Raw genomic sequence first — 24,966 nt, forward strand, 5'->3', positions numbered from 1 at the left:
GCATTATCTTTAATACACTTTTAGTTATAATTTAATTAATTTAAGAACAGATACAATTTTTTCAGTAAACCACTGTTTAGTAAAAAAAAAAAAAAAAGCCATTTTGTAAAACTGCTGTACCGAACCCGTACCGAACCGTGACTTCAAAACCGAGGTACGTACCGAACCGTCAGTTTTGTGTACCGTTACACCCCTATTTATTTGTATTCGGTACATTTCACTCTGGCAATTTCGGCGCAGGCTTTGCAAACAGACTTTTACGATATGGACTCGGCAGTAATGCCACAACATGTAAGAAACTGTGTTAATTCTAATGCCTGATCTGTGATCAGTGATTTCTGATATGTAATGATTCTGTGTTTATGTGTCAGTAAATCAAACCAGTGACTAAACGCTCAACTCCACATTGTTTCCCTTAGTAGGATGAAAATATTCTGTTATTTAAACAGATTAAATTATACATAGAAAACGATCAAAGAACACTCCCTTTGCAATCGCTGGAGCTGTCAATCAAACAGCGCGAGTTTATAAGTGACTGAGTTCTGGACTCGCGCCAAAACTCCCATAATAATCATTGAATCTCTTATTTATATAATGTCACAGATCTAAATATAATGCTATAGTGAACACTTTCCACGATTAGTTAACCACGAGAGCTGTAATAGTAAAAAGAGAGAGTTAAACCTAATACTAGCTATTTCATATACAAACATGTTAGCCAATCACAGCAGTCTCACAGCAGACACGTCCCTTCAAACAAGAGCGTTCAAATCAGTTCATAACCCCTTTAATTGATTTCAAGCCTCTAGCTTTCAAGATAATATGGCTAAAAAAATGGATATCTGCATTACCGCCCGGCGCTAATCTCAGAGGTGCAACTCACACCTAAGTACACATTTCACACATGGAGATGCTCGCACCTGCAGGATGTGTGGAATGTAAATGCCTTTTAATAATTGGATTAGAAAGTAAAAAACAAATACTGAGCGATACCAAATCCTCTGATCCCAGTCTCATAACATATAGCCTACATTGAGGAAAAATTTTAACCCGCATTTGTGGCATTGTGTCAAATACGTACATGTCTGATCTAATAATAGCAGCGAGATGATTTAGTAGCGGATGGAGGAAAAGGAGGTCGAGGTGCTTTAAGGTACATTTGAACAAAGTCACCACGGAAGAAAGTTTGTGGCCATGCTCACCCTTCTAGTGTTATCCAGGACGAGGGGGTCGGGCCGGCCGTAGTTGGGAGGGTTGGCGTGGGGATCGTAGCCGAGCCTAGCCAGCATAGGGGCGATGATAGGCATGTCCCGCAGCACATCCGGGGGGATTTTACCCACCCACTTGGATAAGGCCTCCACGTTGACAGGCTTGATCACCTGGTCTGTAGATCTCTCTACCCTGCAGAGGAAAAGAAGTGTGTCATTGGAGCAGGAACACGTACACAAGTGCTTTACAGTCTTACCGCAGTGGACTAACTGGGTCTGATTAGATCATGCAATGCAATTAAAGAAAGCTCTAAGCTGTGTGTAATGCTTTGAATAAATGGCCATCCATTCTCCAAGATCATCTCCCAAATGCATCACATTTCATATTCCACACTATCCTTGTATTTGAGGTTTAGATGTTTAAGTTTCAGCACAATCTGGCAGAGTTTCAATGGCTTTAGCTGAAGTAAAAAAAGCTTACTGGTTTTATTGAACCCTAAAAAAAATTATTATAGTGTCGTTTTTTACTGCTTACCGTAGAGCATATCCCACTTTCTAACAGCAGAAGCAGCTAAATAAGCTGCTTCCGTCACTGCACCATAAAACGTGTGTGGATTCAAATTTGCAGGGATATTAAAAATGAATCAGGCACTATGTCACACCCTGGGTAAATTATTCATACGTCTGAAATGAAATATTTACAAACACATGGATAAACCAGTAGATGTCAGATTTTTGTTTCGAGAGTGTCTCTCTCGTTAGGAGGATCTGGTTTACATATCGCTCATATTTGCACAGAGATTAAATAAACCTTTTTTCCCCCCGAGAAAAATGAAATAAAAAAACTACAGAAAACCCATCATTGTTCTTCTATAACAACAGATGGGAACAGCAAATATTGGGTCAATCTCACAAAGCCTATCAAGAACATGTGTGGGTGGGTCATATTACCCCTGAAAATCAAAGTAAAGGCACAATATGAAAGTTTGGCTGCTAGAGGTCACATTCAAAACAAAGGCGTAGCTTGATAATGCCGTGAATGAGCGTTGAATCATGGGAGTTGTAGTCTTCACCTCCACAGCGATGGAAAGGAATCCGACGGACTCGGGCAGAAATCATGTTCATGAATGTATTAAAGTTTTATTAATGTTACGGTGGTATAAAGCAGGGTTTGTGGGGTAACGCAGCACTGTTTTACATGGTTAAAACAATCCTACTAAATACATTTGACTCTGTGTGTTCGCTCGGTGGCTGGTATGAGAGATTTGTTGCACTTTGCAGTAATCTAGATCGATATTATAATATCATATTAATAAAAACAGGATGACTAAACGACTGTTGCTAAATGACATGCAATTAATTTTAAGAAAGCTTTTAGAAATTTAATTTGGAGAAAGCTGTCTCTGATTATGTTAGCCACTTGAAAAAATAGTGTGGTCTCTGAGGCATGGTAAAAACGTTCCTCGCGGTGAATCGAGAAAACAAGATTTTCAAACAATACGACTAACTGTGTTGAGCTGTATAACAATGATCAGTTTTCTGTCAATGAATGTATCCAAACAGTTGCTTGCCTGTCTAATAAAATACATACTATTTTAAAATGTCTTTGGTGTTTCCATGGTTTCCACGGAAATCAAAGGCAGCGCGGATATGACCTCATTGACAGGGAACGCAACGACATGGTCCGTAACACTGATTTCTCTGGATTTAAAACGCTGGAAACGTTTGGGATAATGCAAGTACACAGGTCAACAAAATATAACATTGTTGTAGTTGTTTTTAGATATTTTAAATCTAAAAACCTTGCATATTGTGCCTTAAAAATATTTTTCTTAACAATTAAGAACATTATTCACTATATCTCATTATTATAGTATATTATAGTAATAATTAAACATTTTACTGTCTATGCTATTTTTAATTTGCTAATTTTTATTTTAAAGTAAAGTGTATTACAATAATGATAATTCTCTACATTACGGTAATCAGACATTTGGGTGTAAATAGTGAAGTAAAATGGAATAGACACTCTACACAGAATACAGTACAATTTATAGTAAATACATTTAACATAATATTTTGTTAAAATAATAATATATAATATTAAAAATGATATATATAAAAATCAAGTGAAATATGACCTGGACATGACTAACAAATGCTCGCTCTCTCTGTTTTTCCACCTTTCAACGCTGCCTCATTTTTGGGCCGAGATGACTGCAGTTGGAGTTGGATAGAGTCACTGAGGCCATATTCCCCGTTTTATTATTCCTTCCCTCATAGAGAACACTGGCTCCAGATGGGAAACAGATTATTATACTCAATCCCCTTCTGCAGCCAAGACACAGGGGATCGTCAGCTCCACTGCCGGATCCAGTGCAAAACAGCCCGTGAACACCCTGAGCCTATAATCCCTCAAAACAGCAAACAATGACACAAAACCAGCGACAAGACTCACTCTGGCATGCTTATGAGTGTGTGTGTGTGTTTGTGTGTGCATGCATTAAACCAAGCGACTGAGCCAGAAGTCATTGTGACAACCTGCCTCGTCATGCCTCCTCAAACATTATTCACAAGGCCGTGACTGGAGACAGTCATGTCCTGCAACACTCAGAAATACAACCGTAGTGTCCAATATTTGGAGGTGATGGCGATCTAAACATTTTAAAGGGAAGAACATCTAGCCCTCGTCTCCTCTTATTCCTGGAATGCAAGAACACAGCGGTCTGTGAGTTATTGAATTCACCTTCCCATCACACCCTCCCCGACCTCAGCCTCAGCGTTAGAGACCTGCCTCTCTCCCCAGGCACCATAAAGTCCATTTATACTGGCAAGCCGCTCCGCTGTACATTTCATTGTTCAAGTCCCTTGCCGGCGCAGTCCTTCACTTCTCTAATCCATTTACATTGGAATTGCACTTCGGCTGCAACGTGATTAATAGATTTACTGCTTCGCAGGACAGAAAGGACTGTTTTCTTTCTTAGCTGCAGTTATTTTCCCTCAGTGGAAAACTTCAAATCATTCATTAAAATACAGAAAAAGCAAGCACAAGTAAGCGTGGACAGGAGGAAAAGCCATTTCTGACAGCCTGGCAGCGGATGCGTCATGCTATTCTCTAGAAAATGACATCCTCAGTTCCGCAGTTGCTAAGGCCAACACATGCCAAACATGCAGTCTGCCTGCACTGACGCTCATTGGTATGAATCTCTTTATGATACAGAGCTGACACCCTCTGAGGTGAGATTTGCATCTGTAAGCTTTGTGAAAGCACACATATAAGATGATTGACAACAGCAGGGATGTGGCTGCAGAAGCCACAGAATGCAAGGATGCAAGAGAATCGGTTGGATTTAACCAGAACTGGTTAACCTTATATCTCATATCTAACTTTTATTGAATTCATTTCATGATACAGTGATTAACAAATAACATTTTTGCATTTAGTAGACGCTTTTATTAAAATCAACTTATGATAGAGCTGCAACAATGTAACTGCTAAAATTAAAGGTGCACTGTAACTTTTCCGTCCGCTAGAGGTCGCCTATTCAAAACAAAGGCGTAGTTTGATGACGCCAAGTTTGAGCGCAGAATCTTGGGACATGTGGTCTTCACCTCACAGCCGGTGGAAAAGAATCGGGATAAGACTCGGGCAGAAATCATGTTCATGGATGCGATACTTATCGTTACTGTAGTATGAAGCAGAAGCAGGACCGAGTGTTGTGGGAGCTGAGAAAGACCGTCTGATCGATTGTTAATAAGATGAACGCAACTTTTATTATGACACAGTCGCCAGCGCCACTTCCGCTTTTCCGGTCATGAGTATGAGGTAATGCAGCTCTGTTTATCATATTAGATTCATTTTATTGTGTTGAAAATTATGTTATGACGTTACTCGTTTGCTCAGCGGCTGCTATGACACTTGTTCACACTGCAGTGAGAGTAAAACGCGGATATGATGCCATTGACAGGCGACTCCCTCACACGTCCCGGTTCCTTGTTTAAAATAGCAATTTTCTCACGATTTACAAATAGCTGGAAACATTTGGGATATTGTAAGTACTCAACTGAACAAAATATATAACACTGACCTAGTGGTTTTTGAATATTTTACTGCAAAAATGTTACATATTTTAGCTATAATTGGAAACATACCAATATTAGCTGTAAAAAAACAAGATAATTCAAATATAATTCAAAAATATGATTTGCATTAAGGTTTTCAATAATTAATTGATCTCTAATAAGGAGTATTAATAGTGATGCACAATGTTAAAACTATTGGCAATATCGATAAAACAACTTTCATGGCAGGTATTGGCTTAATAAAAAAAAAAAAAAAAAATCAATCACTAACAACTAAAATAAATAATTTTAAAGTGAATTTTTTCAATTATTATTGTTTTTAAAGATTAGCTTTAACTGAGTGTTAAATGACAGGAATGTTTATCTAAATTAGGGGAAATAATCTAAGCAGGGCCGGCTCTTGCTCTTTGGTTGCCCTAGGCGAGATTTAGTTTTGCATATTTAGTTTTCATATTTGACATTGAAGGGGTGCATAGGCTACAACATATTTGCCCACCGGCAACTATAGTTGCCACAGATTCAAATATGATTTTCAAGAAAAAATACAAAAACCTGGGGAAAATAAATGCAGGACATGCCATTCAGAAAAAAATTGGGCACAAATGGGTTAAGTATTTATAAAAACTATACAAACAAAAATGCTCCTATAGTTACTCCAAGACTTAAAAAGCTAATTATGACTTAAATGATACACTCTAATAAATTGCACATACAAAAATGTTACAAAGAACGTTGGAGGATATTTAACAAATTATGACTCAAACTATGGATGAACAAACAAAAAGGCTTTTATAGTCACTCCAACACTTAATCAAGAAAATTAAGACTTGAAGGATCAACTGCAATAAATTGTTCATACACAAATGCTAGAAAGAATGTTCAAGGATATTTACCAAATATTAACTCCATAAACAGTGCAAAAACTCTCTTAAGCACCTGTAAAGACACTTAAGCAAATTATGACCCATAAACTTGATTAACTATACCCTCTACAAACAAAAGTGCTATTATGGATACACTGTACTTACCACTACAAAATTAAAATATATAAGTTCTTGTAGCTCTATCCCTATCTTAAATAATAAAAGATGAACAGTTGTTTCTGGCATTTCTATTCACCTTCAAAATTGACGCAGCATTAAAATTTGGCTCGTCTGGATTTCCTTATTGTCAGTGAAATGCGTAGTAATATGTAGATAACTAGCTAGCTAGTGATAGCTTAGTGACAGCAATAAAACGTCCAATGCCGTCCAATATTAGTTGATAATATCGATAATACGAAGTAAATTTATTTCGTTTGACACCTTTATGGCTGAGATGAGAAGACTTACCTCTATACTGGGCTTTCTTTTGATCGTCTGCCTTTCTCTTTTTCCGTCCCTGTGCACTCGAGGGTTTAACGTTAGACCGCTTCATTTTTGAAGAACGCGCCAGTGATGAGCACATGCCTGACCAACCGCCTGAACGCCTGTGTTCGACAATACTCACTATCAATTCAATCTAATAATCAGGTTAAGTAATTAAACGTGCGGCTGAGGGGGCGCCCAAGGATGATCATGTTTAATCAACAGTATGTTTTATTTCGCTTGTTTTAATTCTATGCTTAATGGGAAGTAAGTTTAAGGGCGCCACAAGAGGGCGCCTGGCTGCGCCCCCAACACATTTGTCGCCCTAGGCAACCGCCTAGCTCGCCTATAGCAAACGCCGGCCCTGAATATAAGCATGAACAATTAAATACCCCAAATCAACCAATACAATATCGTCTGACATGGTACTGATATGTTTCCCCTTAATGCTAGAGAGCTTTTACATATGGGCTAAAGGACTTGATTAAATGTAGCAAATTTTAAGTTTTTCTCAAATCGCTTGGCTCAATTTTTTTCAGATCTCCAAACATTTAGTTCCCTTTTCGGTCGGTCATGTTGAACGTCACGTCGGAACGCCACAATGTATTGATATCCCGATACGTCGGTGACGTTCCGACGTGGCATCTCCGTTCCCTCCTTCAGGGAACAAGTGTTACATACGCAACGAGACGTTCCCTTTCAGTCGGTCACGTTCAACGTCCTGTTGGAACGTCACAATGTATTGGGATATCAATATGTCAGTGACCTTCCGGCGTGACATCTCCATTCCCTCCTACAGTGAACGAGGGTCACATACACAATTGATTTCTCATTGATTTAACCAAATTGCATGCGTTTTGGCACATGTGCGCAAAAGAGTAAGTCCGATTATCTACACAAACTCTTCACAACTTCTAAACATTCTTTCATCGTGTGAGCCATCACCTGCAAAATGATCCATTCAATTAACAAAATTTGTCAGACATGCATGTATATTCTGTAAATATCTGACATGTAATGTTCGTAAAGTCTGATAAATTAATTTGGCAAATGACCTGCCGTTGCAATGAAACTCGTGTCACACATGTGTAGGAGCATGTGCCAGCCGCTCGACCACGTTCCCCTTCAACGGCACATTTAACCATGAAAAATGTTCATATATTCCCATATTTCCCATTAAGGTGAGTATCTTCAGTGTGCGTTCACCACCCACGCCCCATATGTACAGTAACTGCTCCAATAGCAACACAAATCACTTTGCTGTCTAGAAGAGCCCGAGCTAGAGAGATGAAAGAGATAATTTAACTCCGCTACTGCTACATCCATTACTTCACAGCAGGAGCTATATGACAGCAGACGCTGCATATATCATGATACTGACGGTTGCGATCCACTTAATTTTTGCAGCTCTCATACAAACACGCTGCCCTTTTCTCGCCTTATTGCGAATACACAAACACGCATACGCTTTTGTAAGGTCACGCGGAGCTCCATTCTGGAAGAGTGGCTTAATGGTCTCTGGCTGTTTGTCAATTATTCATGGAGGGCGCTAGAGCTTTTTGCATGGCGGTGTAAGTACTAAAGCCAAATAACAGAGCCCTGAGCTACACGAGCCCCTCGTGCTAATGGCCAGGTCTCTGCTTCCAGTCACTTATATCATGCACTCAGAATTTATGTTAATTGGCAGGCCAGTGTCTGGTGGCCCATACAATGGTCAGAGAGAGTCAGAGGTGGTGAGCCGCTGATCAATAGCAAAAAAACAAACAGATAGAGACCTGTCTCTAACAAACCTAAGTGCAGAGAGCCGCTCCCCTGGCAGGTGCATGCTGTGGGACAGATTTAATGGACTTGTATTTGTACGTCCCCTCTGGGATGAAGGGCGAGGTTTAGTGTTTATCACCAGCTATTAGGTCTCTAAAGTCTCCCCCTCTGCCTAAAATCATATCAGTGCCTTCTCCGAAATCAGCTATGGTGGTTTTGTTCCCCTCAAGCACTGAAGAACCATGAAGGCTTGAGCTGGCATGCTTTTTCTGATGCCTCCGAGGAGAGCAGAGGCGCCTCTTTGGCGGAGTCCTACAGGGGAGCTCCTCTGCTGGGCTGCAACATCATGTTTGAGAGGTGTTGTTGCTTCTGACTGATGAAATATTCATGAATGTGTGCACAATGCTAATTTATCGGAGACCTTTAGATCAAATGTTACACAGACATGACATGAAACCATTATACCTACTTCTTGTATTGGCTTTTCAGAGATTTTTGCATATTTTAAAGTGCCCATATTGTGATTATTTACAAGTTTATTATTTTATTGTTGGGGTCTGCGACAATACATTGCTGCAGCACCTCTTTTCACCCTCTGCCTGAAACGCTCGGTTTAAAATCCTGTCTCTTTAAAGGCCCCCTTCCGAAAGCTCAGTCTGTTATGATTGGTCAACTGTATGGAGTGTGTGTCAGAAATATAGCGCCCCTCACCATAATTGGGTTTCAACTCCCAAGGCATCATCTGTAGCTGTAAACAGTATTATATCTATGGTAACTATTGGAAGTCCACACAATGTTTGAGGGTGGCCAAAAGTAGCCAGTAGGCGGGCATTATGCCAATGTGAGAGCTTTTTGTCCGTCCATAGAAAGCCTATGCAAATGCAACTGTGACTGTGAGATGGAGATGGTGGTCTAGTGGGTTGAAACTGAACTGATACGCAGAAAGTTGCTGGTTACATCCCAGCAGTGTGTCCTTGAGCAAGGCACTTTACTCCATGTTGCTCCACGGGGGATTGTCCCTGTAATAATTGCACTGTAAGTCGCTTTGGATAAAAGCGTCTGCCAAATGCATAAATTTATAAGTAAAAAGTTCATAAAGAGATCGGAAAACGAATCCATATGAGTGGTTTAATCCAAATTTTCTGGAGAGACATGATCGCTTTGTATGATGAACAGATTTAATTTAGTCTTTTACTCACATATAAACATAGACTGGGTAAACCCAGCCTGATCTGCCAGCGATTTGATTTCGCCCTGCAACTCAGTACATTAATTTCTACTGTTTCGGTTACACTTTTGCGGGAACCAATCACAGACTGGCTTATCCACCTGGCGCGCTATTGGCGGGTTTAACACGATGACGGATAGAGAAGCGTTGGGTCCTTGCCCATTGATCACGCCTCTTGTGGTCTGATTGGATAAAGGACTATCCAATTGCGTACGGAGTCATTTAATTTATGCTTGTTTATTACGCCTCTTGTGCAGTAGAAAATACATAGCAGACTCCCCAGACCAATGTTCAATCTTAAATTGAGCTTGGTCTGGTGGTAGCCAGACAAATATAAACATTGATTAGTGAACAAAAGCTCAATCGTACCTGAATGATGGCGAGAACAAACCTCTTCCAGAAGCTCAAATGTGATGCGTAACCAATGAGGTTCAGTTACACAGCACGTTTGAGCTTCTGGAAGAGGTTTGTTCTCGGTTCCGTTAAGCATTTGTTTAATGTTCACAGATCAATGTTTATATGTGAGTAAAAGCCTAAATTGAATCTGTTGTGGACAAACTAATTAGTGCAAGGGTATGCAGGGTCAGAAAAATCTGGCTGATGACGCATACAGTACACGTATACTATGCTATTATGCAAGTTTGTGACCCTCTGTTCTTTCTGGTTGTATCTTATCAATTTATCCATTTCTTAAAACAGGTCTGAATGATCACAAATCCAATTTAAGTCACTGACTGAAAAGTGTCTAGGATACCATAAGTAAGGTATGAAATTTAAAGAGCAGGACAAAACATGTGTCCATAAGCTGCATATAATATCCCCCTTTTGAATGAATATTTGGTTATGTAGACAGTGTGCTGAAGAATGCATGTGCTATTGTCTGGATGTGAGAAAACAAGATCCATCCATCTCTATCCTAAGGGATAGGTTAGTACCTTAGTTTCTCAAGCCTACTGTCACTGAGACTTGACAAACAGCAGTACTAGCCACTTAGCATTCATTAAGGATTTTTATGGATATACAAAGCAGCCAGCCAACCCTTCACAGAGCCCGCAGAAGTACAGGAACAGGGATCTCTCAGTAGAAGGGCTCTAGTTAATTTAACAGAGCCTGGGTTCGACTCACTGAAGCAGACACGAGAAGCACTCAAGTCTTGCCTCAGGACACATGGGATATGGGTGCAGAATAACAACAACAGTAAAATACCTGTTGAAGTCACCACAGATCCTCCTTTGAGATTCTTCCTGCAGCACCACCTAAATCTCCAGAAATCCCCATTAAGCCAGGAAAGCCTGATCAAGCAACAGCAAGAGGCATTATGAGTGTTGCAGTGGTGGTTATATAGAAACTGACAGAAAGGAGAGCTGGGGAATCTGCATGAATGCAAAAAATGCCCTGAATGTTATGACAATTTTTGACTGCATAGATTTTTTTGCTTGTTTAAAAGGTCCAAAATCATCCACCTCACTCCCTGCGTCCAAATATGCCTACTTTCCTACTATATAGGGGGTGAAAAACAGTGCATAAAATAAGTAGCATGTCCAAATTCACACAAATAAATAAATAATGCCTGATTTACCCCGATGCCCTATGGTTTCGTAGACTTAACGCGCACTCTGCAGCCATTGTAAGTCCACAAGACCGAAAGTGCATAGAAGTGTGCCATTTGGGATTCAGCCATACTTTTTTGTCACGTTAACGCTCTTTGTTAAAAAAGTTTGTTCCTCAGCACCTATGTGATTTCAGAAGCACCTAGTCACTTAAAAGTGTAATAGCACACCTAACCTTCACAAACCTCATTCATAATTTAGACTTAAAGGGATAGTTCACCCAAAAAGGAAACTTCTGTCATCATTTACTCACCCTTAAGTTGTTCCAAACCTGTGTAAATATCTTCCTTTGTGTACAGAAGACCAAAGAAATTTACACAGGTTTGAAACAACTTGAGGGTGAGTATGTTATGAGAGAATTTTCATTTTTGGGTGAACTATCCCTTTAAATATAATAACTTAGGTTTGGAATTTTGGAAAATGTCCAACAAAATAGTTTCACAATGGTGTAAATCTCTGCGGCAGTTGTGTTTTTGATAATGAGCTTAAATATCAGACGCTTTTCTAGGAAACTGGGCAGTCAAAGTCCTAGTACTTTACTCATTTGTTTTAATGCGAAACACAGAAAATGAAACACTTATTATTAAACAAAGGTTGAATCCGTCAAGTGTTATGGCACAAAAAATCGACTTGTCCATTCAATGGCTAATGATACTGGGTGTCACTGATCCCTTCATTATGTGGTTTGTGAGTGTTCAGCAGCTGAGGTGTTCTCAACTCATCTCTTTCCGTTCCACAACAGATGCTTTTCCTGACAGCATTCTACAAACAATGTCTGTTCAGAGGAGTTAGTTGACCAATAACATGCTGCATGCTCAAATCTCAATCCCAGCTTAATACAGAGATTCTGACCTCATATAACTTTAGATTTAGTCTGATTTATGGTCTTGATTTAGTTTGTGATACCAAAAAGACTTCAGCATTCTCATTCATCGATAATTATTCTTTAGCATTATTTTGTTGACACATAAAACAATTTAACACGTTTTCATGTTGCCAATAAAACCCTGCCAGTAAAAATGTCACACCCCCTCCTTGTGTCCTGACTCATGAGAATTAATGTCTTTAATATACATTTTAGAAAAAGATCAGTGCATTGATTTACACAATTTCACAAAATCAATTTGCACCATCACTCAATTTTCACAGAGGTCTCATTTTATTCACTTTAAAAATAGTGAAAATATATGTGGGGTAAATATCTCTGTATATCTATACAGATATAGTATATATAGCATATATACTTAAATAAATAAGTATTTGTTAGCTTATATACTTAAGTATATATAGCATATAGTAGCTTAAATAAAAATGACTATGTATCTATTTAAGTAGATATTCCCTATATTTTATTTCCTGCATTCAATTTCGTATCTAATTTTGACTGGTAAATGTTACTGTTTATTAGTGCATACTGAGAATGTAGTAAATAAAAAGGATTACATATTATTGTTTACTGGAATAATGTATTTATTTTTTTGTAGGATTTTTCAGTTTATTTTACTTCTTGCATGAACATGAGTCCCACTTTTTTTTATTAGGAAAAATTGATGTATAATGTAGAGACTGACATATGATGTCATAGTTTGTTAAATTTGGACCTTTTTTCTTTTTTTGTAAATGCAACCTTGTTTTATGCTTTTCAGACATAATTTGTTTCTGCACTTTAGAGGGCTACATATTTGAAAAATGTAGCATGAAAAATCAAATTTTGAAATCATCCTTTTAAAATAATTAAGAGCAAATACTCAGGGCTCCAGACTGCGACCAGAGACACATTTTGCGACCTTTTTCCTGCTGCTGCGACTAAATAGTGTTTAGGGTCGCACTGGTGCGGCCACCTTGTTGCCCATTTCGGTTACATGTGAGAAACATTAAATGGCAAACGAAACGAAGCGAAAGCAGAACGAAACCACTCTACTTGTTTATGCTGCACTTATCAGGGTTTCTGTCCACAAATGATAAACCTTCACCATGGATGTAATGTAGTAACACCCCATGGTATTGTAGAAGAAATTATCGCATGTTTTTAAAAAAATATATTATTCATCTCAGGGTTCGTACAACTTTTTGAGAGTGAAATTCAAGCACTGGACACTTTTTCCAGCACTTCAAAGCTCTAAATATTACCCAATTTTAATGTTATTTTTAATGTTATGATTTGTAAATCTAAAAAGTTTAAAGGTGTAGGCCACTTTGTGGCAAACAAGCACTTTTATTTTAAAAAGACATGAAATTAACACTATAACCAGTAGGAGGCAGCATAGGAGCACTTATTTGACTTTGCCATTTCCACTCCGTAAAGGAACACTCCACTATTTTTGAAAATAGGCTCATTTTCCAACTCCCCTAGAGCTAAAGGAACTGTATGTAAGAAATATATTTCAGTTAATCATAAAATGGCCCTGAGATGTCACTAGACATTAAGAAATCACGTTAATTTCAAATACTTATATCACTGACAACAGTTGTCCGGCCAAGATATTGTCATTTAAAAGTGAAGTTGCAGCCCTCAACTAATGTTGACGTTGACATGTTGTGTTTTGGCCTGAAGCGCCACCCTCCAACTATCTACCAATCACAAAGTCAGTCAGTAGTGTTTCGGCGTCCGGGTTGCTAGCTCTGCTCTAGTTACCACAGCTGCAGCTACAAACTTTTTGGATAAAAAATAAAACTTAACGAAACCTAAAAGACCTCGTTATGAATCAGACAAACGTTGTGACAATGGAAAAAAAACTTGCTGTGTAGGACTCGTCACTTGCCATTGGAAGCTCCTCGTAGCAGCCTACGTTCCTGCTGGATCCTGCAACCTATCGGGCAACCTGGAGTCAAGGGGAGGGGGAGAGGGGATACACCGCTCAACAGTAATTTGAAAGTGATTGCAGTACCAGTTTTGGCCACAATCCTACATACAGTTCCTTTAAACAGTTGAGTTTTACGGTTTTCGAATGCATTCAGCCGATCTCCGGGTATGGTGGTAGCACTTTTAGCTTAGCATAGATCATTGAATCTGATTAGACCGTTAGCATCTCGCTCAAAAATGATCAAAGAGTTTCAATATTTTTCCTATTTAAAATTTGACTCTTCTGTAGAACATTGTGTACTAAGGGGCTACGGAAAATGAAAAGTTGCGATATGGCTAGGAACTATACTCTCATTCCTGCGCAAAAATCAAGGAACTTTGCTGCCGTACCATAAGCACAGCAGGCGAAATAATATAATTAGAAATATATATATTTAAATTATATATTAAATTATAGAGTTTTCACATTACTGTTGTTAATAAAAGTTAATTTTATCTGCATATCAATTCAAGCTCAGTGCTTCACTGTTACATTTCCAAAAAACATTTACTGGACTTAACAAAACAATGCAAAACAATACTAATTTTATGATTCCATTAATTTATGATACATTTTCTGGAGATACATTACACTCCAACTGGTGCCACTGCTCTCAAATGTTAGTCTGGAACCCAAAACATTCCATATAAATCAGAGAAAAAAAAAATATAAAATAGAGCAAAAAATACAAGTTGTTGTTGTTGTTGTTATAATATCAACCCGCTCTAACCTAAAGGCAGTGAGAAGAAGTGAGGAGGAGAGAGGACAGATGTCTAGGAAGGTCAGAACAAGTATGCAGTTCATTCAGCTCACAGATATTTGAGCATATGAAAGACAGACCAGAGATGCTTTGAGAACAAAGAGGGGGAAGAAGAGATATGCTACAGCATACAAATAAAAATATAAAAAATGTGTGACCCTCTCTGACCATACGTTTTTCATTTCTAAAAATGGACATCAGACGGAAGCCAAATTTCTCCATGGGACATAAAGGGGCTCAGATGATTCACTTGTCAATGGCGGTGACCCTTTGTTCTTTTGAGATTTCAATAACTTCTGCAGGCCATGTGTATATCGAATATGCCTTAAACCACAGGCTCACCATGTGACCAGCACTTTGGGATTTTTCTGGAATCAGAGTGATTAATGAAAAGGCGACTAACCCTGTTCTGTTCTTGAATGTGTAGCTCCCTAAAGTGCAGAAACAAATTACGTCTGAAAAGCATAAAACAAGGTTGCATTTACAAAAAAAAAAAAAAGAAAAAAGAAAATTTGAACAAACTATGACATCATATGTCAATCTTTACATTATACATCCATTTTTCCTATTGAAAAAAAAAAAAATGGGACTCATGTTCCTACATGCAACAACTTGTTTTATTGCAGCAGGAATGCTGCCGGTGAACTACGCCCCTTCGTTTGGTCTATTCAGGGCATGAACTGTGCAGAGAACTCATTAGATTCATGAACATACCCCAGAAGCTGCAACACAACATGTTGTAGTCAAACTGATCCTGTTCACAATTGCACCCTAGGGATTATCAAGTTGTTATCTGAAAATAACGCATCACTGGTCAGTGAGAAAATCAACACATGTACAGTTATAGTCTGACAGAGAGAAAAACGCCCACACACATCTGCAAATAAATGAACACGGTTACCACGTACACAAAGTGCTGTTTATGTTTGGAATAGCACACTACCGTACTAGGCTCTGCAGTATATAGTATGCATATTATGCAGAGCATATGAACTTTCTGCATGCATGGAATACCCAGGTCATATAATGCCTCACACTTGACTTTACATTACATTTCCATGATGGCGAATAAACGGATATAATAAAATAAAAATCACAATATTTTATAGATTTTTCTTGCATAATCACTTGTTTTTCCTTTCTTTTTACATCAAATTATTACACTATAAATATATACAATATAATTATTAACAAAATATCTGTATATACAATGCAGTGTTGTAAAAGTCCCTCTATTATGGTTTTTCGAATATTCCCTTTCATGCAGTGTGTAATATCGCTGTCTGTGAATGTAAACGTTCAGCAAAGTTGTAAAGTCAAAAGGGCACAACAAATAAAGTTGTTGGCTACCAAAAGAAAGAATCGACTCTGAACCGCTTACACTGTAAAAAATAAATCAGGTCTCCAATTGAAAATTTTAGTTGGCCAAATTGAATTTATGTGAATTAAATTGCATGAATTCACAGAAATTTAATTTGGCCAACTGAAAATGTTTTATGTGATTGGTCACTTGAAAATGTTCAATTGGAGACGTTCAATTTTCAAATTTTTTTTACAGTATAGACGAGTCGTTTGTTATTCAAATCCCAATCAGTTACGGTTCTACGTCACTAAAAAAGACATTTGCATAATGTCCGCCAATTTGTTGTACATTGTCCGCCCGCACCATTTTACTGACGTCTGCTTCTCAAATCTCAGAGTTCAGCACAGGATTCACAAACGCTTGCTCTTGAAAGATGGGACAGTACCAGTTTATTTGGACCAGCTTGCTCCTCAGAATCACAACCTGTAAGTATGAATAATTATTGATGTATATATTTTCTACTTGGTGTTTAAAATATATAGGTTTGTGTTTTATATTGTGTAAATCGGCGTAAAATTTTTTGTAAAAAAGTCTTACTGAAATATTTCTGCTCATCAGCTGTGGGCCACTATTGCCTAAAACTGTGTCTATTAATGCAGACTGTCTGGCGTTCTTACTACTTTGGGTAAAGATAAAGGATGGAGCAAGATTAGTTTTACAAACTTTAATGTTACATCAGTCGTTCACGTTAGTGCTCGGCTAACATATGCGCTGTTATTGACACAGTTCCCACATGTGTACTGTAATAAATTAGAAATAAACACATGGGTTTGTTGATGTACACACGCTTGTTAATGCTGATGGTGAGGAATTACAGCTGCAACATCTCATAATGTACCTCAAAATGAGTAGCGTATCACTGAGAAACGTCCTGCTCAAGTCATGCTTGTGATGGAGGTTCAGGTTGAATAACTAGTTCTTCCAATGTTTCATCATTGGACTCGCGCTCGGATTGATATGGTAAAATTGACATCATCGTTAATGTCTTTACAGTGTGTGCAAATGCAAAGCATTAGGAAACCTCCGGAGATGAAGTTCAGTTATGGTAATGGGCGTTTAGCTTCTGACCAGCGCTGTAAGCAGTAGACCAATCACAACAGACTGAGCCGTCTGACCAATCAGAGCAGAGTAGCTCACGGAAAGGAGGGATTTAGAGAGACTGATTCATCCATCGAGTCGTTTGAGAATCATTGAAAAATGTGGTGATGTGCAATGTATATTATGAGAAAAGGAAAGTGTTTTTTGACCTTTGATGAATGTAAACCTGTTGTAGGAGACCTCCAAAACTAAATGAGGAACCTTTAAAATAGCATAATAGGGGCACTGTAATGTTAACTCAAACTAAAAATATTAAAATGGTCTGTTAATTAAAAATAAAGCTGCATTAAAATATATAAAATTAGATGAAAAACTTAAAATAAAAATAAAAAAAACATTAGAAATGTTTCCTTGGAAATTAACTGCAAGATTTTTTTTTATATATATATAAAATATTAAATATACAAATAAAAGCTAATTCAAAATATTAATAAATACTATAAATAATGCTAAAATAACAATACTATGACTTGCAGAACAATGCAATGTGAAAGCTATTCTTCACACACTGTTCGACAGTTTCCGTATTAATGAAATAAGCAAATCATGTAGTGTATTACTGCTTGAAACATCATACTACTTCACATGCTGTTTCAATAGTAGGCAGTGCACAGCACACTGTGCAGTTAGCCGTATACAGTACAGTACGCTAGTATGCCAAACATAGCATGTGTGTTAAAAATGGCTGGTGACATTAACTAGGTAAAATAACTAGCTCGGCTTAAATAATCCAGATGGCTCATAAACCCAAGATACTCCCGCTGGAATGCTAGCCTCAAACCCCTGCTTTGGCTTTTACAAGAACACAAATATAACTTGTTTAAATCAGATAGATGATAAACAAGAACTGATGGAGCATAAAAAGACCCTCATACGAGTCAACAGCACTTACTTGGAGAGCGAAACGCCTCCCACTTTTCCAATGAGCTCCTCGTGGTGCAGAACTGCATCATTCCAAGGAATGTTCAGGAATTTTAGAAGTGTCCTCATCCACTTTTCTGGGTGCAGAACGAGCTGTTCATAGTGCACAGGCAGGCACTTGTCCGCTGCCTCCAGGCACTGTGTGTACATTGTCTCTATGGCCCGGTTCCACTTTGTTAGGCAGTCCCGGTAGCTGCTCAAGTCAAAGCCAGCAATGGTGACTTTACGGGAGATCATAGAGTGGACGGAGGCCCTGCCGTCGCGGACCATGAGGATGAACTTAGCATGAGGGAAGATCTTAGCCAGATAAGTGAGTGATTTAAGAGCAAAGGGGTCTTTATTACACAGGTAGTTGGCAGGTTCTCCGTGTTTTACGATAATCTCCAGTAGGAAAGCTTGCATGGCTGAGTCCAAGACCTCATCTGTCACTCCAGCTTCATCTAGACGCATTTTCTCCCGCCCGGAGCGGCTCCACATCTGCTTCATGGCCAGAATGCGTGGGATGACACGGGTCTCTTCCCCACAGCGTACTTCGGGGTGAGCGTCCAGCATTGCCCTCATAAGAGTGGTGCCGCTGCGAGGGACGCCGCCAATAAATATAAGAGGCATGTCTTTATTGTAGATGAAGGGGTTGCTGAGGTTCTGACCCGTACGCAGAGTGGTACGCAGACTGCTCACCAGCGGCTGGCTGCGCTCCTCTATCCGGTGGTGGCACTCCATGGCATGCCTACCCAGGTAGAAGACCGTGACGGAACTGATGACCAGGCAGGCCACTAGTAAGTTCTGCTTCAGCTTGCCAATCATCTCGGGGGCGAACGGGTGGGCCGGTAGAGGATCCAGTGGTGGAGTGAGATGGGGAAGAAGAAGAAAAAGGGATGGTGAGGTCGGGCAAAGAGTGTTGATGTGAACGCCCGATACTCAGGACTGGCCGTGGCGCAGCGAGTGGAGGCTGGGATCTGCTGTACGCAGCTCTCGTCGAGTACCTGAATCCATCAGGCCTGAAACACACAAAAGGACAGATCAACCTCCTCATATAATTGCAGAATTTGTTTGTCAATGATAAATAAGCATGCCCAAGATAAAGGTAAAGATCTTACAAACCTCTCGCTTAAAGGTCCCGTTTTTCCTGTGTTTTTGAAGCTTTGATTGTGTTTACAGTGTGCAATATAACATGTGTTCACGTTTCGCATGTAAAAAAACACAGTATTTTTCACACAATTTACTTATCTGTGTACCGCTGTTTTCACTGTCCTAAAAACGGCTTGATGATTTCCTTGTTCTATGAAGTCCCTCCTTCAGAAATACGTAACGAGTTCCGATTGTGCCAGCGGTTCCCGTGTTGTGATTCGACAGCAGCTTAGGGCATGTTGCCCGGAAAGGTCACGCCTCTTACCATAACGGGGAGATGCATGCGCTCAATGTTATTGTAAACATGTCTATATTACCGTATCAATTTGAGCCGGAATCAGACCCCGGATGAAAATAACAGCGTCTCGACGACATGGCGACAAACACACTCTACAAACGCAACACTTCCTCTTCTCCACGTGGGAGAACAACAAGACCACGCCCCCTTTTTTGCGTATTCTTGTGGGCGGAGGTTAGTCAACAAACTGTTCAATTGACGTCATTAAAGCAGGAAGTACAGGGATGTGGTACAAACCGGCCGTTCGCTGTAGGCTTTGAAAGGGAACTTCTGTTAAATAAAATATCTCGCTTGGCATTGAACTTTGAGCTTTATAATTTTACAGGTATTATTTATGCTCTAACAGCAACATACACACTAACTAAAGTTTGAAAAATGGGATCACGAAGAACAGGACCTTTAAACATGTACCAATTAGGGATGTCACGGTAAGAAAATTCTCCCACTGCTTAATAGACTTGCGACAATAATGGCACACTGCCTTTTCACATTCGAATTCGCAATCTTGTTCAACGGTGTTGGTGCCCTAGGCAGACTGACTAGTCTGTGTATAAAGAGTGGCGGTACTGACTGCATATTGTACGAGAAAAGATATTTGTCAATGACGTTCAGGATCTGTTGCGCTTACTTTTTATTTTCGCTTTGACACCAAATCCTCCGCTATCGTCTCATCAGTCATCTCTCCTTACTCTTGTTATGTGACAAGTGAAATCTGACTCCTGCTACACTGTGCTGCAACTTTCTAATTGTAGTTTATTATTGAATCGTCTGCTGTCGAACTGAACCAAATGGTTTTTATTTCTATAAAAAAAGGCAAACCGACAGTGGGTAAGGCAAGTAATGTAATCTGTGTATGGCCGAACACCGCGCGACACAGACTAACGCCCAATCCCATTTCTACCCCTTAGCCCTTTCCTTTCCCGGACCCCTTCGTTTTGCGCATTCACGTGAAGGGGTAGGGGTGTCTCGATTCGCTTTTGGCTGGAGTGGTAGGGGTAAGGGGAAGGGCCAGATAGCGGCTTCACCAGTCTTGTATGTTCTGTATCATTCTGCATCGTCTTAGGACTCATACGTTTTTGAACTGAAAATGAGCGTTGCTTTATTATGTCCGAATACAGCGCAGAGTGAGTAATCTGTTAAACCTGCTCTCGTCTGATTTCTGTTAGATATAGCCTAAGCCTACACACTTTATTGTGGTTCATACTGGTTAAATGTTACAGGACACTAATAAAAAAAATGGGGTATGATGACGTCTAATGGTATAGTAGTGGTGTCCCATTTCTTAGGGGAATATTTTCACCCCTACGCCTTCCCACTCTGTTTCAAGGGGCAAGGGGAACGGGTAGGTGTAGGGGTAGGGGAAGGCAAAGGGGTATAAAATAGAATTGGGATTGGGCCTAACACACGACTACGTTCTTAGAAGTGTATTCTTTGGGCCTATTCAAATACCCACACTTGCAATCTTTGCACTTGACCACTTGCCTACTTACATGACATATTTCCTGTATTTAGCCCAAGTCTTCAAGTGGGCGTGAAGACCGCAATTGACCTATCGGTAAGCCCCTCCCATCGAACGCCGATGAGCCAATGGCAGTTGAGTATCAGTTGCACTGGGACCGGAACTCGGACATCTTTAGGTGTCAGCGCCATAGAGAAACATTGGAAAAGCCAAAGCTGTCATTGGTTTGATGGTGTTTATGCTACAAAAATGGTACACGTCGTGTCTGAGGTACTGCAACACTGATTCCAGGGATCCTGAGAGGATTTTCTGGATGTCATACTCTAATTAAGTTACTATTAAAGTTAGTAATTCCCTGCTAACGTACAAACCGACTAACTATAACTAACTGTTCTCATGCAATGGTGTAGGTCAGAGAAACACGAAGGTCTACATTTCAGTGCATCTCTCCATATTAAACTGATTAAATGTGAATTTATGTAATCTTACCCTGCGGTACATGAACAGTGTTGATCCTGGATGTTATCATTAGGGGTGGTTAATCTGTCTGATTTCACGATTCGATTCGATTACGATTATTGAAGCCCCGATTCGATTACAGTCGATTTTCGATTATTAACGATTCTCGATTAGCGATTATTGATTTTCCATTTCACAACAGTAAACGAAAATACACTACAAAGTGATTGCAGTATAAAAAAAAGTCAGCTACTGAATTACTGAACTCTTTTATTGAGTAACAACAACTCAAAGCACTTGTCGTGTAGTGTCGTGTAGTTACACAGAAATGAATACATCACATTGTGTTGTGACTCATCAAGTTGAACTAAACAATAACAAATAAATGAAAGGCTTATTTCCTTTAGGAAGTAGATCAGAACCAACATACTGTAGAAATTGGACAATTTTCTTCTAGAAAGACAACGTGTTCAGGTGGAGGAAGACTGCAGGTTGCAGTCGAAACATGTCAAGGTAAAGAAGAAGTTTTTTCTCCACCTAAACACCTTGTCTTTCTAGAAGAAAATTGTCCAATTTAATCATTAAGAAGACAAAATTAACATTTTTGAACAACTTACTGTAGCTTCAGCTTATATACTGTACTGTAGAACACAGTGACAAAATGTCAATAGTGATGGATGCGGTGCGCGCGTGAGGGGGGCGGGAGCGCGTGGACCGCTCGAGCTCCTCTCGTTCGTTTCCTGACGTGAGAAAGACAAAAGGGGAAAAAACGACAGAAGAAAAACGGGTTCGTGTCGGAAGAGTGTCGAGGCCCGTTCGGTTCCGAGAGCGGGAGCCGCGGGTCGGTGCAGCGGAGCGGCGGTGTGTTTCCAGCATCAGTCCGGCTGTGTGTGTGTGTGTGTGTGTGATCCGCTCATCGCGTCCTCAGGATCGCCTTTATTCCCGCGAATGTGCGCGTCGATGTGTCGCGCTCGCTCATCTGAAGTGCTCATAAATCTGCGGATTGAAGGCGTTTATTCGGTGTTTGTGCGCGAATCTGAGCCGTGCTAACGCGCTAATGCTAATGTGCCTGAGCTCCAGAGGAGGCGAGGCGGGAGGATTTCTAGAGTGTTCCCTCAGAATCATCTCCGCATTAACGACAGATTTACATTCATCTAATGAACACACACACACGGTGGTAGTGTCAGGTTTAGATAAATAAAAAAATTGATTTTTGAAAATTTAATTATCGATTCATACTCGTCCATAACATTCTCGCGATTAATCGATAATCGATTTTTTTCACCACCCCTAGTTATCATCTGCGATTGTAACAAGAGGCTTCTCCCGTTTGCATTGAGATCTGTAAACCATCGCTTCCAAATTAATCTCTCACCATATTTATTTTATTCCCATTTTATTTCTGTGAGGTTAGATATGTTTAAAGGTCTGCATTATCTGTCTTATAAGGAGGACTCCTATTTTGACGGGTGTTATACCGTTAGTCTACGGGTAGTGAAAGGGAAAGCTCGCACACAGTTTATCGGAGTTGTTTTGATGATTCAAAGTTCACCAGTTATTAACTGCACCCCCGAAAAGGCATAAGGTTAGTGTATATGTTTGTTTACTGTGAGTGTTTTTGTGTAATTTGCTGTGTATGTTAATGGTAATGCCACGGAGACAGGGCTAGAGAGAGAGAGAGTTTGTGAATGAGACGTTAAGGCGCGCTTATGCGTTGTTTGTTCAGCTCTTACGATGATTTTTTTGAGTGAAAAATGATGTAATAAACTTCATAAACCATCAGTAAAGTTTGGCCATCATTTTGGACGGGTATACGCTACATTCCTTGGACTGGCTCTTTGTATTCATGCTGGTGTCACAAGGTTTTGAAAACACAAATTCAAGAAAGGTTGAAAAGAGGTGTATTCAAATCATTGTGTGTATGAAATGCATTTTGGATGTATAATAGTGTTAATATTTTCTTATTTCTTGGGCTTACTTTCTTTGAATAACACTGACTTTTCTGCCATGGTACATGTGCACAATTAGACAAAACATTCAGTAGTCCTTGACACATTCGCACACACCCAGACATCCCAGACAAAACATTAAGATACACATACACACATTTCGCGCACATACATGTTTCACTTTTCACCTTTATATATGACCTTTCTTCCTTTGAGAATGTTATAGTACTGCACTGTGTCTGTGGTTCCTTGAGCATTCTCCCAAGATATCTTGCGCTGCAGCTGCTGCCACACAGCACAGGGGTGGACATCGACTGATGATTGAGAATATTGATAAATTGATAGTCTACCTAAAAGTTAGATTCTAACAAATAGATAACAAAAAAAGATCCTTGTAACAATTATGGATCAAAGACATTTGTAATCATACCACTAGTTTCCCTGTTCAACCGAATGAAACTGAAAAGAAAGAAGCTTTTTACAAAGCAAATGGACTGAATAAAAAATGCTAGCGAGGAAAAAAAGTATCAGACTTCAAAATATTGGAGCATAAGCACAATTGGATTTTGGAAAGCGACACTAGCAAGATATAGTAGTCTGAAATAAGAGACAGATCTGGTCGGATATCTTAAGATTGGCTCATGTTTCCTCCCACTCTAAATCTAAAGAGAACACATCTCCACCAGCAACAAGATGTATGACCTTGCAGTCTTTAATTTGCACGGAGCGCTACACAACCTTAAAGAGTGGGTGTCTTGACACAACAAGCAGTGCACATAAAACTTGACCACACTGTTCTGGCTCTGGCGCGTTGGGTTTGTTGCAAGGTTTTGCCTGTGCTATTCTCTGACCAAAGAGCCAGTAAGTGTAGCACAAGTTGGCCTGTGTCAGCACTGCACTGCATAAATATGCCTCAAAGGAGACGAATTCCTATGGAGAATGAAAGGGATGCATATAAATCAATGTATATGTTTGCAACACTTTAGCTGCTACAATGACCTTAAATGTTAACCGTATATTGCAGTTCAAACTGCAATCATAATATTTGTCAAAATAACCATAATGTGATTTTATTTGGCCAAATTATGCAGGTCTTAACAAGCTCCAATAATGTCTTGGCACTATTTTGGTGCGAGTAAAATTGACCTGGGTGTTTTTTAATGCAAAATAAATTGTTGTTTTGTTTGTTTGTTCTACCTCTTTTACTGCAAACCTAAATACTATTATAACAAATGTCAAGTACAGTACTCTAATAGGCTAATTTCCATATTTCAAAGACAACTATTTGAAACAAGGTCAGTCGTAATGTTCATTACATTGCTTACAGGTCTAATCAAGGGAACAAAAGGTGTGTGAAGTCATTAAGCCACTTCGCTCAAAGCAGTCCTGTGAGACCCTCTCAAACCATCTGAAGGAGGTTACCCACAATGACCCACCCGGGAACCCAGCCAA

At 39.5% G+C, this 24,966-nt stretch overlaps 1 protein-coding gene across 2 annotated transcripts in view; it reads right to left on the minus strand.

Moving 5' to 3' along the window:
- Positions 1–24,966, minus strand: part of tpst1 (tyrosylprotein sulfotransferase 1) — a 63,482-nt gene that overhangs the window by 25,366 nt on the left and 13,150 nt on the right. For both annotated transcript variants that reach the window (XM_079822668.1, XM_079822667.1), the window contains exons 2-3: positions 18,193–19,219; positions 1,203–1,401 (exon numbers count right to left, since the gene is read on the minus strand). In XM_079822668.1, coding sequence (XP_079678794.1) covers positions 1,203–1,401; positions 18,193–19,025 — 1,032 coding nt within the window. In that variant the 5' untranslated portion in view covers positions 19,026–19,219. The remainder of the gene's footprint in view (positions 1–1,202; positions 1,402–18,192; positions 19,220–24,966) is intronic.

Source organism: Gobio gobio (assembly GCF_949357685.1).
Source record: "Gobio gobio genome assembly, chromosome: 8".
Lineage (NCBI taxonomy): Eukaryota > Metazoa > Chordata > Actinopteri > Cypriniformes > Gobionidae > Gobio > Gobio gobio.